The following is a 24,384-nucleotide window of genomic DNA, read 5'->3' as shown; positions in this document are numbered from 1 at the left end:
TTAGAAAAGTGGTACAATCCAGTGAGATATCAAAAAAGCTATGGTTTATCAGGGAACACAATTGAGCCCACAGTATTACTTATGATAATTTGTTGTTTTTTTATTTGTAAATTACAGAACAGTTGTTTTTTATAAGGGACTTAAGAACTCTATACTAGTAATTCAAGTATATGCAGAAGTTTAATTTCTTTCATGAGCTTTCAGTCTGCAAAGCTCAGGGTCACCTGACTCCAAGCTCTGTGAGCAGAAAGAAAATGAAGGTCAGAAGGTTATGTAGTTCATAAGAGCAAAATCACAAAAATCTCTGTCTTCTCACTGAGAGTTTAGTGTGCCATCTAACAGACTCTAAACTTGTTCTTCAGTTAAATATAATGTCAATAAACCAAAGTATTTGTCAATCATCAATTATATGTTGGCTTCAATTCAGACAATATTCAAAGCAAGGAATTACAGAATATAGCTCATAACTTTAGGTTTTAAATTCTAATTTGAAAAAAAAAATCACTAAAGCATATGTGAGTATATTTTTAGGAACACAATTACCTATCCAATGTTTCCCAGAAACGTAAGAAAACTGGTCTATCCAAATGACGCTTGTGATAGCTGAGTTCTAATACTGTTACATCCCATTTTTGAACATTTGGATCTAGACGAACTTCATCATACTTGAGATGGAAGGCTTTAACTATATAGAGAACAGGGAAGGGAAAAGAACATTCTTATTAAAATTATAGCCAAAATTGTGGAAATACTTTACTGAAAGAATATAAAGACAAATACAGAATGAAATCTTTCTACTACCAACAGAAGCTACATTAACATTATAACCAGTGATCTTTGAAACAACTGCTAAGCACTATCAGAAACACTCAAAGTCAACAAACAGTGAAGGCTGATACGAGTTAGCTACTGGAGATTGGAATGCCAAATAAGGTAAGATAAAATTCACGGCCCAGTGAAAAATAATAGAAAAACAAAAAGACAATTCACATACAGTATGGTAGGGGCAGTACAGTATCAGAGACACAAAAGAATTACCTATTTACAAGCTGTGAATTCAGAAAAGGATTGTATAGGCAGCAATATTTAACCTAAGACTGAAAGAAAAATCAAGCAAGCAATGAACAAAGTGACAGGGTCATCAAAAGAACGCTCAAAGAGAAAACGGCTTAGTCTTGGAAATGAATAAATGTAAAGAAAGATAGATAAGGAACAAAAGATTAAGACCATAAACGTTCAGAGTAAGATTGGTCTTGGAAGCCCATAACAGAGTCTAGAATTCTAGCAATATGGAAAATCATTATGAAATATTTGGTAGATTAAAAAACAAAAAAAGGAGTTCTTTAATTGGGTAGAAGAAACATAGCCAGAATAACCAGAATAACAAATACTTGTGAAATTACTAGGGGAGTGAAAACTAACATGACTCAAATGCTGGTAGGTTTTTGTCAAAATGATTTGGGAGGGGGGGAAGCTTAGCCTGCAGACAAGTCTGCGGGAGCATTTTCTTGATTAATGATTGATGTGGGAGGACCCAGTCCAGAGTGGGCAGTGCCATCTTTGGGCAGCCTGAGCAAGCCATGAAAAGCAAGCCAGGAAAAAGCTTTCTTCCACTATTTCTACCTCTGCTCCAGCTTTGCTTCTGTCCTGATGTCCCTCAACAATGACTTCTCTCATTAAGGAGAGAATGCATTCAGGACACAGAAGTCAAATAAACCCCTTCCTTCCACATGGTCCTTTGGTCATGGTGCTTATCACAACAATAGAAAGCAAAATACAATTTGGTTTTTTAAAAAATGATACGAGAGAAAAAAAACAGTGATAAATATAGCTAAATTGAGTTAAGTACAGTACTTACACACAAGGTGAGCTATTGTATGAAGAGTACAAGAGTGACCAACATCAACTTTCCCATCCTTGCAGAATATATATTCTAGTAGCCAGTAACCAAATAAGTATGCAATGTGCAAACAGTGCGAGTGAGGAAAACGAAGCACTACAGGGTAGCACCAACAGTGTGTGAGGGTCAGTGTGGACACGGCACACAGAACACCTCCTTCTAGAGGAGTGACCTACAAGTAGGAAGCTGTGCTGCAAAGACAGTATACATGTAAGATTTCAGACTGGAAAACAAAACAGAATAGCTTCTAGAGGTCTTCCCATGGAAGCACCCATGGGATGCCTTATAAATAAATAATGTGTTTGAGGTAGGCAATGGTCTAGATAAACATATTATGTTTATTTCAAATGTGATAGATAGTACAAAAGATCAAGAAAGTGAAATGGTATGATTTTCAATATTAAAAGATAACACAAGAGCTAAAGCAAATGAAAAACCTTATCATCCTTTTTCATACCATGATAAAACTTAGGTCATCATATAGCCAATGTTAGATGAATGGAGCTCTGTTTTAGGAACATATATGTAAAATGCTGTTCCCCATATGTATTTTCCCCCAGAGCACAACTGTTATTATCACCATCATTACCTGTTGTCACAGTTTCCTAAAAAGAAAACAAGTGACTTTAAAAATGATTCTGACTGTAACCTTTGTGACTGTTTGTTTTATCGCATATTAGTGTTTTTGTTTCTTTGCGGCCTTTTTGAGATAGAAAAACATTTAAATAAAACGATTCACCTGAATCCTTAATCCTATAATTTTTTTCTGTTACTTATTTTTTACCTAGATTATCATGAAAAAATCTTGAGGAATGGGGCTGGAGAGATGGCATGGTGGTCAAGAATACTGGCTGCTCTTCCAGAGGACCTGGGTTCTATTCCCAGTACCAATATGACAGCTCATAAACACCTGTGTATTCCAGCTCCAAAGAATTCAATACCTTCTTCTGGCCTCCATGGACAGAAGGCACACATGTGGTAGGACTTTTTTTTTTTTCAAACATAAATACAGCAAAGTACCAACATACATAAAAATATACATCTTTTTGAAAACCTTGAGAGCTTAAGATACAATGCTTGCCTATAGCATGAACAAAGTCTAGGATTCAATTCTAGCATTCCAAAAACAGAGGGAGTAAAATAACTTTAATCAACAAATGTATACAGCTACTTAAAACAAAAAAATTTAAGCTACAAATTAAAATTTATTATACTTTTGAAAGGATTTTATTTGGTAATTTTATAGTTCAGTCTATATAAAATCTAGTATGTTTGTTAAATTTTAATTCAATAATTATGCAATATTGTGTTAATTTTTACTACAGCCCATGAAAATACCCCCCCCCAACCTCTCAGGTTTCTCTTGTGCTATACAAGTAATTAAATTCTCTACTATGTTCATTATGATGTGGAAAAAGGTAGTACTGGGGAAAGTACTGTGAATGTCAATTTATCAACTGGAAACAAACTAGAGCTATCTTAGAAGTGAGTCTTCATAAGAGATTTTTCTATACTGGGTTGGCCTGTAAGCATGCCTAAGGCAGACTTTGTTACTAAGTGGCCTGATGCGGAAAGAGCCAGCCCACTACGGGCAGCACCATCCATGGGCAACAGGTCCTAAGTTTAAGTGTAGAAAATCTGTAGTGAGCACAAGTAGCAACCAAGTGAGCGTGAATGCATTCACGTCTCTCTGCTCTTGTCTGTGGATATGATAATGGCTATGAAATGAAGGCTCTGTCTTGACCTCCTGTAACCTGAAATTATAAGGTGAAGCAAACGCACTTCCCCTAAGCTGCTTTTTGTTGAGGTATTTTATTACAGCAAAACAAAAGAAACTCGGACAAGCACTAAAAGCTAAAAGACAGTACAGTACTAAGTTTGCAGCTTAGGTACATCACTGAAAAAGCTAAGCTAGGGATAAAGAGTTTAGGGGAAGAGAGTAAGACAATTAATTGATGTCACTTGGAACAGAGTGTCACATTCCAACAGAATATTCATTACTAAGTATTATCAGGTAGTAAAACAGACATTCTCACAATGTTGAGTTAAGAGACATAACTTTTATAAAGTGAGAAAGAGATTAAAACTGAAAAGGAGAGCCTAGAGTGAGTTCCAGGACAGCTAAAGCTATAAAGAGAAATCCTATCTTGAAAAACCAAAACCAAACAAAGAGATGTGTAGATAAATAAAACAAAACAAAACAAACAACTAAAAATACAAGATTTCCTTAAGAGGGTATTTAGAATTTAAAGAGAAACACCAGGAAACACACACACACACACGTAAAACCAGAGATCAAATGAAGCCCAGTACTTGAAAACAGTCATTTTTAAAAGTAAGAAATACATCAACACTGTAAAATTCTGAGAGGAGGTCAAGACTATCCAATATTGGGAGATGAGGAAAAACACCTTTAGTGAAGGAGCCATATATAGTGGTTTGAGACCTGAGCACAAAGTTGTGGAGATAACTGTTTGAAAGAACAGTTGCAAAAAAGAGGATGTGACATCAAGCCCATGGATTGCTTTGTGATTCCTTTAAATATAGAAGGAGAACATTTTTAACCACTGCCAGAAAGGAGCCAGGACAAAAGCAACAATGCAGAGAAAGAACAATATGTGAAGGCCGGGCGTGGTGGCACACACCTTTAATCCTAGCACTCAGGAGGCAGAGACAGGCGGATCACTGTGAGTTCGAGGCCAGCCTGGTCTACAAAGCAAGTCCAGGACAGCCAGGGATACACAGGGAAACCCTGTCTCAAAAAACCAAAAAACCAAAAAACAACAACAACAAAAAGAACAATATGTGAAAGAAAAATCACTGATTACTGCTAAATTTTCTACATCCTTATCTACCTTGGAAGAATAATAATCTCAACAATAGAAATAGATGTACTGTATTTCTAATAAAATTCAGAGTCTTTATATCTTGAAGATAACCTAATGATTTTTAAACAATAGTCAACAGGCAAGATTTTTAAAAAAGAAACAGGTACTTATATTAACACATTCATCAAATTTCCATTCTCTCTATATGTTTAACTTTCTTTGTGCCAATTCTATGCATTACTCAAAATGACATACACAGCTATCATTAACAATAGTAATATTGTAATTTATCTTTGAAAATAAGCTGAGATTAAAATAACAACAAATTATTACAACTTTTAATTTTAGGATAGAATGGGATTACCAACAAAAATGGGTTGCTAACATGTCTGGTCAGCATAATTGTATAATTTATATTGACAATAAGTTGTCATTGATTAAGTGCCTGTTTATGACAATAATTTGTAATTAATTTTACTAAGATTAGTATTTTAATTGGCACCCAGCTAAGTAATAGATGAAATATCCCTTCTACCAAGTAGACTGCATAATGTACAATATCAACTTACACAAATGTATGTTCAACAGGAGACTTAATCTATATAAAATAATTCATTCATAGGATATTTATTAAAAAGTCTCTGTGTGCCTGGCATTCTTTTATGCTGAAAACTCAAAACTGAATGAATGAATGAATGCTCCTACTGTAGTATTTGCATTCTTGCCAAACAAGACTTCCAGTAAAGATATAAAAATTAGAAGTTGCCAAGAAACAAGCACTATTAAAGGGTCTCCAAAGACAGCACACTTAAACTGAAAGAACTGAAGGAAGAGAAAAGGCCAATCCAGTTAACAATCCCAGGTGCAGTAGCTGATAAATGTCCTAGACATTTTAAGTTAGTGCTATACATATTTTTGAGCAAAGATCAATATATATAGCACTTAGTTATTACTTGATATATGCAGTTATAGAAATATCACACTGAAAATAATTTATACAATGTACATTATGTAAAGCTAATTATCAATCTTAATAAAAATGAACAGGCATAATGAAATACTGATAATGTAAATGACCTAAAATATTTAGCAATGTATCATATAAGCAATACTCATTTTTATATACAACCACATAGAAGATACTAATGTATTTTTAGCTTTAAAAATACAGGTGGTTAAACTGAGCCTGGTGATGCACACCTGTAATCTCAGCACTCAGGGAGGGAGAGGCAGGCGATCTCTGTGAATTGGAGACCAGCCTGGTCTACAAAGTCCAGAACAGCCAAGGCTACCCAGAGAAACCCTGTCTTGAAAAAAATAAAATAAAATGAACAAAAACAAATAAAAAAGCCAACCAGTGGTTAACAAGTATATTGTATGTTACTTAATGTCAATCTTTTAATACACTCATTTGCAGGGTGACTTACAAATGCCTCTTTCTTTTAAAACCAACTGTATATGGAATAAGCAGTAAATATATGGAGAATCTTACTTTTAGCAAATATGTCAACTGGTGATCCATCAGGTAGAAGCCATGGCCAACCTTTAAACTGCCAAGCAGGGCCTTGCACAAAAACAGCTACAACCCGATCCCTACAAGCAGAAAAAATGAAGTGGTAAAGAGACTGTCTCATAATATTCATCTGAACCTTCCCAGCAGTCCTCTTGGTGAGACAAAAATAATTAACTTGACTGTTAGTATGTTGCTATGATACAAACCTTGAGTCCTATACTGCACACATATTTATCCATCCTCACAGCCCTACCTAAGTCTTCTGGAAATAGTTGCAAACACACTAGTTTTCTGTCATCTTTGTAATCTTTTTTTTTCCCCCTTTAAGTAGATCTACTTAGAGATTGGAATAGGATCAGCAGCTGATTAACTGAACAAAATGGTTTTAAATAGAAGTTATTAAAATTAAAATAATTAAATTTAATTGAAACACTATATTATAAGAATGCTCCAGCCATTTTATGAAACTCCAAGACTTACTTTCTTATGTTCTGGTTCCCTAGGAAGAAATCCGAGTATAAAAAAATTTTAACTTTTCTTATTTTTCCAAGCTTTAGACAACTATTTTATTTACCCTAAATGTTAGTTTGGTTTTTAAAGCAACTCGTTTTTTCAGCTATACAAACTAGTTTTCCAAGAAAGAACAAATCTCCTTTTAGGTCCTCATATTTAAATGTTTTGCACAGTATTTAATTAAAACTTATATTAAGTACTGCCATAAGCAGTTTAGAAGCACACAAGAGTCAGGAACAAAGGAATGACGGCTAGTTACCATTAGCAACATTTACTACAATATTTACTATGTGAGAAGGCTATTTTAAGCACATTACACATTAATCTTATCAACACATTTCTTCTTCAAAACACTCCGGTGAGGTAAATACTATTCTACCCCATTTTCAGATGAGACAGACACATGGGTATATTAGAGAACCGTCCACTAAACTGAAAGCAAAGGAAGAAGTGGAGGGAAAGAGGAGGGAAGGATGGAGAATAATGATTAATCGTGGACACTGGATAGTAAGTCCATTTAAACTGATCCATAAGGAGAATAATCACCTCAGAATCACAATGGAAAGAGGTTACCCTTTTAAAAGATCTTCATACTACACATTAATAGGTGACAATTCTATACATCTAGCAAGACAACTAACCAGTTACTCTGTTCAAAAGAAAGACCTGTAGTAAGCCAAGGGTGGAATTACTGCCAATCACCACCTTTCAGGAAGCTGAAGCAAAAGGGCTGCTATGCCTTCAACCCTAAATTGGAGTGAGGCCAAGTACATACACACCTAGCAAAGTCACTGAGAAAAACAATCAATTTTAAATTCTTACTCTTTTCCAAGTTTTTGAAGCTAAAATTAAGTCATAAAATATTCCCTTCTGTGGAATATCTGCCCCAAACTTAAAAAAAATTCAATAGTACAACACAGTACTAAATAAATTAAATGTAACTTATACCCTGTAATAGCTGTGAGAATAAGATAGTATTAGAATGTGAGCATTACTATGTCCAAATTAGATCTTCATATGTGAATAACTTTTCCAAGATACTATCTATTTAAAATCCATGATAAAGTCTGTATACTTACGTCATTTAAAAAAATGGACAGTTAAGATGGATCAGCACATAAAGGTGCTTGCTACTAAACCTGATAACCTAAGTCTGATCCAAGACATTTATAGTAAAGGGAACAAAGGAACTTCTGCAAGTTGTCTTTTGACCCTTGGAATCATACAATAGCATACTCATAAATATAAAATAAATATTCAAACAACATTTAGAAACAAAACATTAATGCAGAGAGAATGGGGAAAGGACAGGGAGGAACATGAGGAAAGAAGGATTATCTTACCAGTCTTGAGGCATAAGTTTCAAGGGCTGGTCTACTACTCTGTAAGGTACTGTGACACTAATTGCTGTGCCCCCTGGTTGCATCTGGTCTTTTCTTCTCTGTATTAGTGTTTCATTTTCCCGTTGACAACCCTGTTTCTTCTTTTCATCTGATGGGACAAATCTTTGGAAAAGTAGAGAAAAAGTACACAGTATGATAAACGAGGAAAATATATTTTCAAATAATTTTTGAAATGTTAGTATTCTATGCTAAAATGTTTGCCTTTATGTGTAGACCCTAACAGTTGGAGAGTATACCAAAAAGAAGCAGTATTTCAGGTGTGCCCTATGTATGTGTATAAACAATCTGTAGACATTAGTGAACACTCAGTAGTTGTAACACTAATTTGATTTCTAAAATGCTATTAATTGGACGAAAACATGATCATAAATCCAAAGGTCTTTAAAAGGAAGACACTTGTGTGGTTAGACAGGATTATTCACTGGGTGATTCAATTCATCCTGAAATTCCATGAGACACTTTTAAAAGAATACATTTACACTTTTATGTTTCAGAAAAATTAGAAAATAACATCAAACTTCTGTGATACTTTTATGATTTTAAAATAGAAAAATCAACATATACCAAGTCTGTTCTAATAAACACCACTACACACACACACACACACACACACTTAAGTACAGTAGTACTTAAAAACTCTAGGTGGGCAATTTTCTACTGTATCCTCCCCTCAAAAGATATACTATAAAAATAACATTTTGAAGAGATACTACCATTCTAGAACCTGATAGTATTTTGCAAGCTATAATGGTTAGCATGTTACTGTCAACTTGACTAAACTTAGAACTATATGAAAACACTCCTGTAGATGTGTCTATGAAAGCAATTTAGAAAGGTTTAACTGAAGGAAGATCAAGCTGGAATATGGACACCACTATCTCAAATGTTGGGGCATGGGATTAAATAAAAGGGAAAAAGCAAGCAGAACACCAGCATTTGCTTCTGCTTCCTGTCTTCAGATACAACTTTGTCACTCTCCTGCTGCCATGGCTCTCTACCATGACAGACTATCCCCTCTGTGAGCCAAAAGGAACCCAGGATGCTTTTGCCTAGTAGTCTGTCATAGCACTGCAAATGCTAATGTGTGAGAATTTACAAACACTCTGATTTTAAAATAAAATAACAATCCAAACCCATGGTCTATTAGTCATGACTTAGCCTCTCCAATTACATTAGGAAATGTAATCACTGACCTCAGAGTATGCGCTTCTAAAGGGTAAAAAAGATTAACAGTGTAAAAGAGAATGTGGAAGTCAATACTTGGTTAGGGGGCCTTGAAATACTTTATAAAGCTGTCTTAACTGACTTGACTTCATATTCACTAGTCACTTGGTCCTTTGCTTACTATTTAAAATATTGTATTTATATGCTGCTGGAAACAATTCTAAACCAAAAGGAGCAACTAACAAAGGCATCTAAGCAAGTTGCATGTGAAAGTGCAACACACTAGCTTAAAAGTTACAACATATACACACAGGTGAGTCTCTGTGCTCTTGACCTCATGTTTCAGATACACAAAACAGAGTTCTTTCCAGCAAGACTAAAATGCTTTTCTTTGCTTCAGTTTATACCTAGCTTTGATCTCCTAGTCTACCAATTTTTAAATTTGTTCCTAGAGATTGATTAAAGTATTTAATTCTAAATATAAACCATGTATATTTCATTAAGAGTTTATTTTCTTTATTCAAAGTGGTACTACATTTATAATTTTACAACTGATCTTTCTTTCTTTCTTTCTTTCTTTTTTTCTAAAGAAAGAGCAATTCATCTAATTTACCATCTTTCAACTTTCACTCCAGACATGTTTACATCAACTAGTTTGCTGTTCTACAGCATATATGCCAACACTGGATAAATTGAAAAACCAGTCTGAAAGATTTATTTAGATAGAACCATGTTATTCCAGATTGTGATGCTGAATGTTGATGATTGTCAACTGAACAGGATGGAGAATGGCCTCAAAAACAAGCCCAGCAAGCCTGCCAGATTAGGTTAGCTTTCAATCTGACACAGCCCTGAGTTATATGAGGGAGTCTTAACTGAGGTACTGCCTGATCAGACCGGCCTGTCAGCATGTCTAACTGCTAACTGAACTCAGAGGATGCAGTGCAGTGTGGGTCATTCAATACTTAAGCAAAGGGCCATGTGTTGTACAATAAAGCTGGCAAGCAGAAGCCAGAGAGTAAGCCACTAACACCATTATTCCATAGCATCTGCTTCAAGTTCCTGCCCTGCTCGAGTTTCTACCCTGCGTTTTCTCAGTGATGGACTATAACCTGTAAGATACAATAAACCTTTCTATCTCCAAGCTGACTTTGATTATGGTGTTTAATAGAGCAATAGAAAATAAATAAGGACAGGTTATTTGAGGTGGGAAGGTCCACACTAGCTGTGGGTAGTAACCATTCATGGGCTGGGTCCCAAGTGAAAGAAAAAGAAAACGCAAGTAGTTAGCCTGTCTTTGTCTCTCTCTGTCTCCCCCTTCCCCACACCTCATGTCCTCCATCCAGATGGCCTGTGGGGACATTTTCTTGAATAATGACGACTGAAGAGGAGGGTCCAGCTCAATGGGGATGGTGCCACACTGAGCAGAGGGTCCTGGCTGGCATAAAAAGCAGGCTGAAAGATCCACAGAGAACAAGCCGTTGAGCAGCAGCCCCCCAAGGACTGTGCTTCAGTTCTGTGTCTCAGTCCCATCTGAGTTCCTGCCCTCATCTCCCTTCCTGGTGGACTTTGATTGAGACATTCAAATCAAATAAACCCTTTCTTTCTGTAAGCTACTTTTAAACAGTGTTTTATCACCAGCAACAGAAAGCAAACTAGGAAACCCTTCCCCATTATGAGAGACTATATCCTCAAACTTGTGAGATAAAATGAACCCTTCTTACCTTAAGTTACTTTGCTCAGGTATTTCGTCCTTGCCATAAGTAACTAACACAGCATTCCTGTGTGCTCTCATTTCCACTCAAACATAATGACAATTATACTTTATAGGCATTTTTAAAAGTATAAGGAACAATGACATGAGTTAACTAATAAATTATGACTTTTAAGATTTTTTTCCTGTTTCTAGTATGACATGACAGTATGATACAGGTAAATAGAACAATGATTCAAAACAAAATAAAAAATAAGCCCTAAAAAGTATTAATGAAGTCTACAAAAAAAAAATCATGAAGACATCTCTGTCTTAGAGAGCAAAAGATAAAGAATGTCTGGGCAAGGATTAAGCAGGGAACTCAAAGGTAGGAAAAAACTCAAAAAGTAGGCTGTAGTCGTAGAAGAAACTGGCAAACCACTGAAGTCTGAGCTTAGTTTTCACATTTCACTGAGTTCCCACAATTGCAAGCAAAGCTCAAATCCTGCTCAAAGGAGGGGATCTAATAACTTCCTTCCTCAGACTCTGGAACTCTAGGATTAAGTTCACTGGAATGTCAAGTTACCAACAAACCCATTCTAATTTCCCTACCCTAGGCTTGTTACCCCTACCCTAGTAACCAAAATAACTCAAAACAGTATTGACACCTAGAACATTACATGCATGTTCAAAACCTAGAACTGAATTTAAATTTGTTAATAGATTGGTAATGCTTCCAGGTGCTTATTTAGCTAATTGTTTTCTGAAGTATTCCCATGTTCACAAGAAACTCAAAGTTTCACAGGAAAATAACCTTTTCAGAAATTAAAAATAACAATCAATAGGCTTAATCTAGATAGGATGGAGCAAAAAAGGATTTCCACATACAAATAGAGCAAGTTATAAATGATCATTAAAATAATCACAGTAGGTTTCATCAACAAAGGGTAGTAAGTGCCATCATGACTCCATCTTTAATGAAGGAAGAAGGAAAAGAAGTGTATACTGTTTTCACTGACTGCGGTTGTTCAGAATAAGAACCACCCTTGGTCAGTTAAAAGCCTGTTTTCATTTCCAGCAGTTACTGCACAGGCCCAAGCAGTCTCCTTACAGGTATACATGGAAGAACATTTAGTGACTGCAAGGAGTATTCTCTACATATATCTCTTTTGAGCATTTCCTTGGTCAGAGCAACATTTGCATCTAAGCACTCTATATAACCCTGAGTCCCACAATCCCTCTCTCAAGCATGTTGACAGATAACACACAGTCTGGACACGTCTATAATATTAGCTTCATTTTGTTAGGAGTGTTAAAAGTTAGGTTACTGAGTTCTAGTTTCTGTTTCATTTATCACTGAAGGGTTACAGACAGAAGAATCCTTAGTTTCATATAAAGCCAAACAGAATCTATGCCAATTTGAACTATGAGCTACAGCCAATATTGTAACTGTGTCACGGAGGTTTCAATTATGCATTAATTGTGTGGTGAAGTCTCCAGCTGACTCAATTGGTAGGAGAGACATCAACTACAATGAGTCATTAAACAATGAGGGAAATGATTTAAATATGGAAGAAAGAAAGAAAAAAAAAAAAAAAACAATGGGCACATATATCCTAAAAGTGTGGTCCATTAATCTCTTCTGTAGTAAGGCTAATAAGAAAATTTAATATTTTGCTATTTCTTCAAACTATAAATACTAGACTTAAGCCATATTAAGATGAATACCGCATAAAAATTAGTTAGAAGGAGCTTTAAGAGTCACCAAATCCAGAATTACAAAGAGTAAAACAATCCTCAGATCAAGTACATGGCAGCCTCATGGAAACTACAATCTACACCTTAAACAATGACCTTAAGACTTTCACACGAACTCTGGTGCCTCATATTTGACTACATCCCCTGGATGGGAAGGCCTGGTGGCACTCAGAGGAAGGATAGCAGACTACCAAGAAGAGACTTGATACCCTATGAGCATATACAGGGGGAGGAGGTCCCCCTCAGTCACAGTCATAGGGGAAGGGAGTAAAGGGAAAATGGGAGGGAGGGAGGAATGGGAGGATACAAGGGATGGGATAACAATTGAGATGTAATATGAATAAATTAATAAAATATATTTTTAAAAGAAGTTGAGATCAATATACATGCTACTCTTAGACTCATACACACACACACACACACACACACACACACACACACACACACACACACACTTTCAAATGCTGAATTTTAGGTCAAGTCTCTATTTTCCCAATTTTTCCATTATATTTATCCTTCTCTTTTCTTCATTTACTTAATACCTAAAGTTTAGCTTTAAACAGCATATCTATAGTATTAGCTATAGAATATAACAAGCCCAGGCTACCGAAGAATCCAAAATTTACTTGAAAATTGTAAAAATAGAAAAATAGAACTAAAGACAACAGAAGTATGTTCTACTTCACAGACTGTCAATGATGGAAAAACTATATTTGCTTATTAATTAATGATGTTCTCCTGAGTGGGTCAAACTAGGCAGTCTATATCCTTTCTAGATCACAAAGTTGTAGAAAACAGTAAATTTCAACTATTGCTTTTCATTTAAAAAACATTAAACACGCTGGACTTGATGGCACACCCCTTTAATCCCAGTACTCAGGAGGCAGAGGCAGGCAGATCCATGTGAGTATGAGGCCAGCTGGTCTGCAAAGTCATGTCTACACAGAGAAATCCTGTCTTAGCCAATGGTCAGAACAGTCTCCACACTTGAGTGGAGAGTGGGATATGACTTTCTCACGTACCCTGGTGCCTCACCTTTGACCATGTCCCCTGGAGGGGGAGACCTGGCGGCACTCAGAGGAAGGACAGAAGGTTACCGAGAAGAGACTTAATACCCTATGAGCATATACAGGGGGAGGTAATCCCCCTCAGGAACAGTCATAGGGGAGGGGAGAAAGGGGAAAATGGGAGGGAGGGAAGAATGGGAGGATACAAAGGATGGGATAACCACTGAGATGTAAGAAGAATAAATTAATAATAAAAAATTTAAAAAAAAAAAAGAAAAATTACACCCTCATTTATACAACATAACATATGAGAAGTGGTAGGCAAAGTGTTTAGTGGTTGATAACTAATGGGTTTAATTTGATTTGATTCTATCAAGATGTCATTCATGTTTGTAAAATAAAACAAGACATTGTATTTTCACTATACTAACAGGTAGTATAATAGAAGCTGAAGCTGACTTTTTATATTAATTGCTAGAAGAATTTAAACAGTTGCAAATAATGACTCCTGACAAATTACTATCAGAGAAGGTTGGACTTTTATCTATATAAAAGTTGGTATGTTAGCTGTTTCTTGAATGAACAAACTCAATATACACAGCAGCCTTTCATTAAATTTTAACCTCTTAACTTAGGCACCAAACAATGTTGGTTAAATAAGGATGAATACTTTCTATTGTTGATATACTGTAAAACAAAGAATCCATTGATAGCTAAACTGGAAAGACATATCCTGCACTTTCTCTTCAGGCAGAGTTCACACTTATGTAAGAAATATACTGTCTCCTAATCAGGTAAGGTGCCTCCGGAAGAGGAATCAACCGTAGTATGCATAGAACACATTAAGTATAAAGTATGTGCTATAAACTTCCAGCTGCAATGATGCAATGTATCTTGCAGTATACAGTCCTCTTACTGTCAGTAGCTAGAACAACTAGATAAAATATAAATAAACAAAAAATGACAGCCAATTAAGGGCATGGATGTTGCCAGAGAAAGGTACATACTTCTATGGGTTACATTTTACCACTTACCCAAAGGAATGCAACCAGAATCTCAGAAGAAATAAACAATAATCAGCAGATGGACTTGGGGGAAAAAGTGTTTTCATTCAAATGGCAAGGAAATTTTATCTACCTTGATGTGACTAGACAGCTGGGGTGGAAAGAAGGCTTACAGATAATTTGTCAGCCAACGGCTAACCCTAACATCAATATGAATTTAAACTTATATTACCCTAATGTACCAGAAATCCTTAAGAGGAGAATTAAACTCAATAATCAACTGATCACTTTAAGTAGTCTCAGAATATGTAAAAAGCCAACATGGACAGACAGGCAGATACACACTCTAGAAGAACATGCCTTCAATCCAGAATTTCTTAAAGCCATGTTCAGATTTGTGAGGCTTTTGTTTGTTTGTTTTGAAGACAGGGACTTCTCAGTAAGACAGCAAACTAGAACCTTTGCCTTCATGTGACCCCTTAAGAAAAGTCAGTACAAGAAAAGAACAGACTATAGTCCAGCTTAAAGGTGCCTTAAAAAACAAACAAACAAACAAACAAAAACAAAACAAAACAAAAAACCAGCATGCTGAAAAGAAACTAAGCCAAATAGCTATAGGAGGGAGTGGGGAAACAGAAACCCCATCTAAAAGGGAAGTTGAGTGGAGGGAGACCAAATACCCTGGCAGTATGACCCAAAAGAGACGCCCAAGTACTCACAGGCTTCAAATCCAGTTGTGAGACAGTGATCCCTCGTCAGGGCACATCAGCACTGAGAAGGAATCCCATTTTGCCATTCCACATGATTCAGAGTAGTAGCTGGGCACCAGTTTAAGAGGAACCCTATTACTTAAAACCAAGCCAACACTGTGAGTAAGCAGCACTGAGGACTAGGAACAACCAGGAGTCAGGGAATCCAAATATAACATGCTATGACAAGACTGCTATCCAGCCCTACAAACCATCTGAAAAGGGAGGGATAGAATCTCATAAGCTAAAAAGTGCAGGAAGAAAAGAGTGAGCCCAGGCAGCTAAAGGCCTACCTCTGCCCTTAGAGGCTGGAAGCCAAGTTTATCAACTGAGAATCACAGATTGGGCCTTTCCTCCGGTCTCGACCCGCCTTGAGACCAGCAGGTGGACGAACCTCTGGAGTCACTCACCTACCTGCCCTCACTGCTGCATAGTTCAGCATCTCTGAAGTACACCCGCTATTGGCTGATTAATACTTAGGAAACTATAAAGTGCAGAGTCAGATGCTCCGCTATATAGACAAAGCTCAGTGTTGCATTTACTTCCCACTTCCAACTGATTTAGGAGGCAACCTCCATATAGAATACCAGCAAACCCAGAGCATCTGGGGAGTCGCTGGAGGATGAAACAACTGGCTCAGCCCATAAATAACAAAGCTATATGGCTAGCACAGGATCCTGTTACACAAAGAGGGGAAGCTATTCAAGTAAAGATAGATTTAGCAGATACTGTACACATGAGCAATACAGGTTTTACAACAGCAAAGCTCAAAGGAAGGTGGTTTTTCCATTTTAATTTCCTACCATAATTTTCAAACTCATGGTTTTATTCAGTATTCTCCTTCATTTTGGGTTTTGTTTTACATAATCTCTTTTTAAAGAAAAAATGAAAAGTGTATGTGTGTGCACGCGCGCGTGCGCTCACCTCACATGTAGTGGTTTAATAGTTAACCATACCTGGTCCCCCAGGGGTGGAACTAGTTGGGAAGAATTAGGAAGTGTGGTGTTGTAGCAGAAGGTGTGTAACTGGAGACAGGCTTTGAGGTTTCAAAAGATTCCTGCCATTCACAGTGTGTTCTTTCTCCCTCCTACATGCGGATCAAGATATGAGCTCTTAGCTTTCCTGCTATCATATATTTATTTGCTCCACTATCATGGATTCTAACCTCCTCGAACTATAAACACAATTCAACACTTTCTGCCCTGGTCATGGTATTTGTCACTGTAATAGAATAACTAATACACATTACATGTTGGTGCCTGTGGAGATGAGAAGAGACTGTCTACATCCCTGGACATCCAGGTACAGACGGCTGTGAGTGAGTATGTAGGAGACTAATCATGTGTCGTGAAAGCAGGAGAGTGGACTGCCTAGTGGAAGAACAGGATGAGCAGGAAGGGGCAAGTAGTACAGCGAGAAAGGGAGAGGAACAATAACACAACAGAATATGACATATACATATGAAAATGTCATAATGAAATCTACTATTCTGCATGCTAAATTAAACATTTTATTTTTATTTAAGGAGTTAAAAACTAGAAACTACAGTCCAAACTTACGGCAACCATTAAGATTAAATCACCAGGTACCCAATGTAATTATATCATATGTAACTTCCATTTACTAGCAAAACAAAAACCATTATGAATACATTGTAGTTCCACTGTTTTCCATCCAGTAACTAACTACAGCACTTCTCTTATCCTCTCAAATACAGTATTTTGAGTTCTTCCACTTTCTTTCTCTTATATATGAAACTCTGTAAGAGAAGAAAATATCCTAAAGTTTCATCATGGGATAGAAAGGAGCTACATGAGTTAAGAGGAAGAACTCTAAGTCCCACGTGAACGAGATGGCCCAGATGAACAACCTTAGCAAGCGTTTGGGGATTATGAATGGGAGGTAGCCCAAATAGAAATTATTAGAATCAGAATGCATAGGATGGAGGCTGGGATATAATGGAAGATAGCTTAGGAGTTAATATCTGCCATGCGCCCAAGTGATAAGGCTATTCTAAAAAATAGCAGGTGTTTGTGACTTTAATTGTGAAAGCAAGTTAACTAATACTGCTGTAATAATTATAAGCCTAATAATAAGCATTTATTATACCATACCATTAAATTAACAACTTGGCTGTGTTTTGTGGAATGTGTAAGCTATATACCCATATTAACAATAAAGGGGGGGGGGGACTCAGAAAAATCTACCCCTTGCGAGGTTGATTCTCATTAACTTATTAGCATTCTGAAATCACTTAGTCAGAAATAGTCTTAAACCTTGTCAATGAGGGTTATCATAAAAACTATTTAAACCATTTCCCCCCTCTGTAATCCTAGCAGTTGGGAAACAGAGAGTTCCAGGCCAGCCCTGCTTACTCAGAAAGTCAAGGTCAGGCCTGTACCTTTTCAAAACCCAAAACAAGCAACTCACAGTAATTCAGCAGGACACTTATTCATATTCACTAACATACAGGAAAATACTAATAAAAATATATTACCAAATACTTAACATGTAAGAATGAAGTTGGTTGGAAAGGGTGATATTTACTGAATATACATTAACATGAATGCATGTGTTTATTAAAACACATGTAGCATAAATGTGAATGTAATCACTCTCAAGAAGAAATGGAAAGAGGCTACTAAGTTCTTCAAAAGCTAAGCACTTGTAAATAAAATAGGACATGTTTCATTTGTACTTTTTAAACTTCTATTTCTGCTATGTCAGATGACTATGCTCCCCATAGGGTTGCATCCTCCTGGTAGGGAGCTCTATAGAAAGGACCTGAGTTTGTTTTAGAAACTCCTCAAGGTTTCCAGGTAAAATGAAAACACAAAAATTCCTTTTAAAAGCTAATTGGCTGGGTGCAGTGGTGCACACCTGTAATCCCAGCACTCGAGAGGCAGATTTCTCAATTTGAGGCCAGCCTGGTCTAGAAAGCAGGTCCAAGACAGACAAGGATACACAGGGAAACCCTGTCTTGAAAAACCAAACAAAAAATAAAATAGCTAATAGAAGAGTATCCTCCTCAAACTGTCTCAACCTTCCTAACGTTGTGACCTTTAATACAGCTCCTTATATTGTGGTGACCCCAACCATAAAATTATTTTCGTTGCTACTTCATAACTGTAATTTTGCTACTGTTATGAATGGTCATATAAATACCTGTATTTTCCAATGGTCTTAGTGAAGACTTTCTGTGAAAGGGTTGTTAGGCCCCGAAGGGGTCAGGGCCCATAGGTTGGGAAGCACTGCTCTAAAGAATTCAGACAATAAAGAATATAACTTTGTACACTTTTACCTCAGCTTTTACTAGACAAAATTCTTTTCTACCAAATAAGTAATATTTGGTCAATAACAACTACACAATGAGCCTTCCCTTCCAGCCCATCTCCATTTTTCTTTGTGTCACCACCCACCAATCCTCAGAACTACTTTCTACTAGCACCGCCAGTGGCCAGACCTGGCTGTGACTCAGATAGGTGATTTTCACTATCTTTCTTCTCCTCCATTACAGTCTCTCCAGTCTCACTCTCAGTGTGATATGGCAGCCAGCTTGCAGAAGAGCCTGCTCCCAGCCCACCGCCATCCCACGGGGACTCTTCTTTGTGGTGCAGACTCAGCTTAGCTCTTTTCGACCTACCCTCTCAGCTTTCCACTCTAGCTAGTCTATCCGTTTGTATCGCCCACCAATGCCCACAAACACTTTCTACCATGGACCTCAGTGACCAAACAGGGCTGAAACTCAGGTAGTAGGATTGCCTCATTATCATTCCTGTCCTCCTTTACACTCTCTAAACTTACTCAGGCTGCTTGCAAGAGCTACTCCTCCACCCCAACTCACCTCACTGGAGACTCCACCTCTAAGTACAGACCCACGTACCCCTAGCCCTTTCATTTCTCTCTCCAAACCTATCTTTATCCCTTCTGCATCCTGACTGTAGAAGCCCTTCCTCTTGTCACACCCCAACTCTTGGGGACTCCCTTTGTTGATGCCTACTCAGTACTCCTAGCTCTTTCCCACAGTGCCCTCAGCCTTTGCTCCTAGTCTATTTCCATTCCTTTCTGCCACCTACCAACATGCAAGACACTCTAACCAAGGGACTCCACAGCCACCATACTTGCCTAGGATCCAAGAAGGGTAACATTAGCCAGAGAACAGAACACACACCAACAAAGACAATACCAGATATCAGTACCAAGAAACACCTCAAACATCAGAATTCTAGGTGCCTAGACACAAACACAAAAAGACACATGAACAACCAAGACAATATACTTCTACGAGAAGCCAGTAATCCTTTGCTCCTAGTCTACTTCCATTCCTTTTTACCACCTACCAACATGCAAGACACTCTAACCGAGGGACTCCACAGCCACCACACTTGTAATATAGCTGGAGCAAAAGGCAAGCATTTTAAAATAGCAAGTATAATACACTCAAGGTTCTTAAAGAGGATATGAATAAATCCTTTAATAAAGCCTGTTTTTAAAAAATTGAATGAAATGAAAAAAATTCAAACAGAACAGTTAGAATGTTAAACAAAAATGGTTACCTCAAAGAAAATGTTAAATCAAAAAATAAATAAATGAATGAATAAATAAAAAGGAAGGAAGAAAGAAATAGAAAAAAGAAAGAAAGAGCACAAAACATCCCGAAATTTAAGGACACGATAAAAAAAAATCAAATCTATGAAAATGTGGAAAGAGGAAGAAAAAACCCAGATCAAATGCACAGAAAATATTTTCAGCAAAATATTTCCCCAAACTAAGGAAGAAAGTGCCTATCAAAGTACTATAACATACATAATTTATAGAAGCATATAGAACACCAAACAGACAGGACAAGAAATTTTCTCGTAACACATAATAAACCAAATACTAAATGTAGAGAACATAGAACAGCTATTAAAGCTAATAGGGAAAAAGACCAAGTATCCTATAAAGGCAGACACCAGACTTTCCAATGAAGACTTTGAAAGCCAGAAGTCTCCATAAAACAAAAACAAAAACCAGAAAGAACACCTGTCTGAGCATCATCTTAATTAAAGCTGGATATCAACAACAACAACAACAACATATATATACAAACACATACAAACTAAACTTACTACTGAAAGAAAAAAAATCTGTCAAGACAGAAATGAAGAAGGAAATTTAATTTTGTTTGTTTGTTTGTTTTTGTTTTTTTGAGACAGGGTCTCTCTGTGTAGCCTTGGCTGTCCTAGACTCGCTTTGTAGACCAGGCTGGCCTCGAACTCACAGTGATCTGCCTGCCTCTGCCTCCCAAGTGCTGGGATTAAAGGCGTGCGCCACCACTGCCCGGCTAATTTTTTTTTTTTTTTTAAAGAATTGAATGAAAATGAAAACTCAAGAGACACAATGAAGGCAGTGCTAAGAGCAAGTTCATACCACTAAATGCTTACATTAAAAAAAAAAAAAAAAAAGGAGAGATTTCATGTTTGTAACTAAATGGCACATCTGAAAGCTCTAGAAGAAGAAATAACACAGAAAGTATAGATAGCAAGAAATAATGTAATTCAGTTTAAATCAATAAAATAGAAACAAACAAAAACAAAAACAAAGACTTAATGACAGAGTTGGTTCTTTGAGAAAACCATTAAGATGGATAAACCCTTAACCAAATTAATTAAGACACAGAAAGAACAAGATGCAAATTAATAAAATGAGAGAGATAAGAGGGTACATTGTAATAGATACCAAACAAATCCACAGAATCATACATACTTTAAAAATCTAACAAACTAACAAACCAGAAAAACTCGAAGTGATTAAATTTCTGGATCTATCAAAGTTAAATCAAGATCAAACTGCTAGAGTGGTCAAGCACCTTAGAAAAGATGGGGAAAACCTAAAACTACTATTCTGCTAAAAGAATAGAGCAATAAAATGACTCTGTGGTGATTTGAACAAGAAAGGTCCACATAGGTACCTATGTCTGAATGCTTAGTCCCCAGTTTTTAGAACTACCTGGGAAGGATGAAGAAGTTTGGCCTTGTTAGAGCAGGTGTGGCTTTGTTGAAGGAGGTGTGTCTGTGAGGGTAGACTTTTCTAGGTTTCAAAAGCCTACACACAGCCAGGTCTCACTCTCTCTCCCTGAAACTTATGGAGTGAGAAGTGAGCTCTTAGCCAGTGTAGCTCCAGAGTCATGCTTATCTGCCAACTGACACTATCCTGGCAGCCATGACAGTCACAGACTAAGCCTCTGAAACTGGAAGCAAGCCACTAATTAAATGCTTGCTTAAAGGTAACCTTGGTCACGGTATGTCATCACAGCAACAGAGAGGCAACTAAGGCAGACTCTTGATGACATTCTGCTCTATCCATAGATCAGTGCCTCACTCAGCCATCACTAGAGATACTTCTTTTTCCAGTAAATGAGAACTAACACAGAGACCCACAGCTGGACAATGTTCAGAGAGTGAGACATTGGAACACTAAGTCATACCTATTCCCTTAGAGCCCAGTGACGCATGTGGAAGAGGGTGTGGAAAGATTGTGAGAGCTTGGGTGATGGGTGACTCAAAGGAATTTGTCTTCCATACACAATGTTTCTGGTACACATATAAAAATCACAGAAACCACTGCAGCAAACATAGGATTTGAGCAGGTTTAAGCTAAAAAGAAGGGGTCCCAGTGCCGCGGGGGGGCAGTGGACATGTGCTTCCATCCCTAAGCGAGAAACTATCTGCAAATTACAGCTGCTGGCAAAGGAAAAATTCATTTTCTCCAATGGAGTCTTGCTGGGTATATTAAACACACATCAGGGTATGTCACTTTCCCAGAAGTATAATGCTATTTTTGTAAACTTTATGGCTCATTTTGCTTTATTTGGGTATTTCTTGTCTTATTAGTCTTCGCTTGCACATTCTGGTTTTCACTTTTGTGAAGGGTTTATTTGTGTCATTGTTTGACAGAAAGAGGGTAGGTGGGAGGGAGAAGGAGAGAGAAATAATGAAATTGGCTAAGTGAGAAGGAAGCAGGACCTGGGACCTGGGAGGAGTTTGGAGAGAGAAAAGAATGCTCAGTATATAGTGTATGGAGCAATTTCTTTTCCAAATAAAGAAAATGTAGGACCATAGGGTTAGAGGGAAGAAAGGAAAAAGAAATATAATTATATTATAATATCAAAAAATTAAAAACAATACAGGCCGTAAATTTTAAACCCCTACCCAGATCTAGCCAATGGACAGAACATTCTCCACAGTTGAGTGGAGAGTGGGGTCTGACTTTCTCATGAACTCTGGTGCCTCATATTTGACCAAGTCCCTTAAATGGGGAGACCTGGTGGCACTCAGAGGAAGGACAGCAGGCTACCAAGAAGAGACTTGATACCCTATGAACATATACAGGGGGAGGAAGTCCCCCTCAGTCACAGTCATAGGGGAGGGGAATAAGGGGAAAATGGGAGGGAGGGAAGAATGGGAGGATACAAGGGATGGGATAACCACTGAGATGTAATATGAATAAATTAGTAAAATTAAAAAAAATAAAAACCACATAGTAACATCAGTGTCTTATAAAGAACAAGTTTAACTGTTTTTTAAAAAGTATAAATTAGCAGTGGTAGTGGGGCATGCTTTAACCCCAACCCTCAGGAGGCAGAGGCAAGGCCAACCTGGTCTACAGAGTATGTTCCAGGACATCCAAGGCTACACAAAGAAACACTGTGCTGAAAAAAAAACAAAAAACAAAAAAATCTATAAATTACATACTTCAGGTCCTGTAGAAGGTCTTTTGCATTAAGCATAGTTATTAGAGAAGTGGTGGCTGCAGGAATAATAATAATGGGTGTTCTTGACCCTGTAAAAAAAATTTAAGGTAAAAAATAATCATCATCACTATTATTATTACTGAAATTACTTCCTTTATTAAAATAACCTTTACATTTATAACCTTAATTCTTTTATACTAAATGATTTTAAAGTAGCAATAATGACAAAAATATTTAATAGCACATGTGGCTTATTTCCTTCAAAGCAAAAATACTAAGTAGATACACTCAATATACATACATAAGCATATTAGCCCTGATTTTGTAACCTAGTTCATGCACATTTACCTCCTCAAGTAAATCAAAGGCACAATCATACCTTTCTTCTGATTTGGGGGAGGTCTTGCTTGTGAAACTATAAAGAGAAAACACAATATTATAATTTTTATTTTTAAAAAATTTTCCAACTTGCAAAAGGAAGCCTAAATATTGCCAATATTCATAGGACTCGTGGTGAAACAAAAACATTCCATACTTTATGCCTCTGCTTTTTACAAATATTAAAATGTTGTAGCATTACTCAACAACTTGGTGTCATAAGAAATGAATAATTTAACAGTGCTATATAGTATGTCGCTAGATGGATGTCTGCATCTGGTAAAGAAAAAAAAATAGTTTTATAATACAGAAATTAACTGTTATAAATGTAAAAGAAGAGTATTAAAAGAACATCTAATGCAGTATATTCAAGGCAAGGAAACTGAGAAAAGAGAAAAAGTTATTGGTGATTACGATTTGAAATAGTTTTTAAATTCTTTTCTGTCTTTAAGATTTTTAAATGATTTTTCATCAGAGAAAGTCCATTAAAAGCAGTGAGTCAACTATATCTGATTATCTATGTAATCTATATTGTCTGGAAATGACTTCAATGGTAGTAATTATGGCTGCATTATAAAACACAAATATTTCTGGTTTTATTATTCTATTTGTAGCAGCATAGAAATATTTGTTAGCATATGGCATTAATTAATGATCTACAGAAAAGAATAAATAGTGTTGTATGTTTGGTTTTATTATTTATCTATATAACATCTTCTGAAATACTTTTTATGTGTCA

General features: G+C 36.7%; 1 protein-coding gene across 2 annotated transcripts in view; it reads right to left on the bottom strand.

Annotated features, from left to right (window-relative positions):
• CDC73 (cell division cycle 73) overlaps positions 1-24,384 on the bottom strand; it is a 110,207-nt gene that overhangs the window by 10,059 nt on the left and 75,764 nt on the right. For both annotated transcript variants that reach the window (XM_084796412.1, XM_084796413.1), the window contains 5 exons: positions 23,647-23,682; positions 23,269-23,356; positions 8,098-8,259; positions 6,221-6,321; positions 544-685 (listed from right to left, as the gene is read on the bottom strand). In XM_084796412.1, the coding sequence (XP_084652538.1) occupies positions 544-685; positions 6,221-6,321; positions 8,098-8,259; positions 23,269-23,356; positions 23,647-23,682 (529 nt within the window). The remainder of the gene's footprint in view (positions 1-543; positions 686-6,220; positions 6,322-8,097; positions 8,260-23,268; positions 23,357-23,646; positions 23,683-24,384) is intronic.

Source organism: Acomys minous (assembly GCF_964271855.1).
Source record: "Acomys minous genome assembly, chromosome: 1".
NCBI lineage: Eukaryota > Metazoa > Chordata > Mammalia > Rodentia > Muridae > Acomys > Acomys minous.
This window is presented reverse-complemented; position numbering and strand designations above follow the sequence as displayed.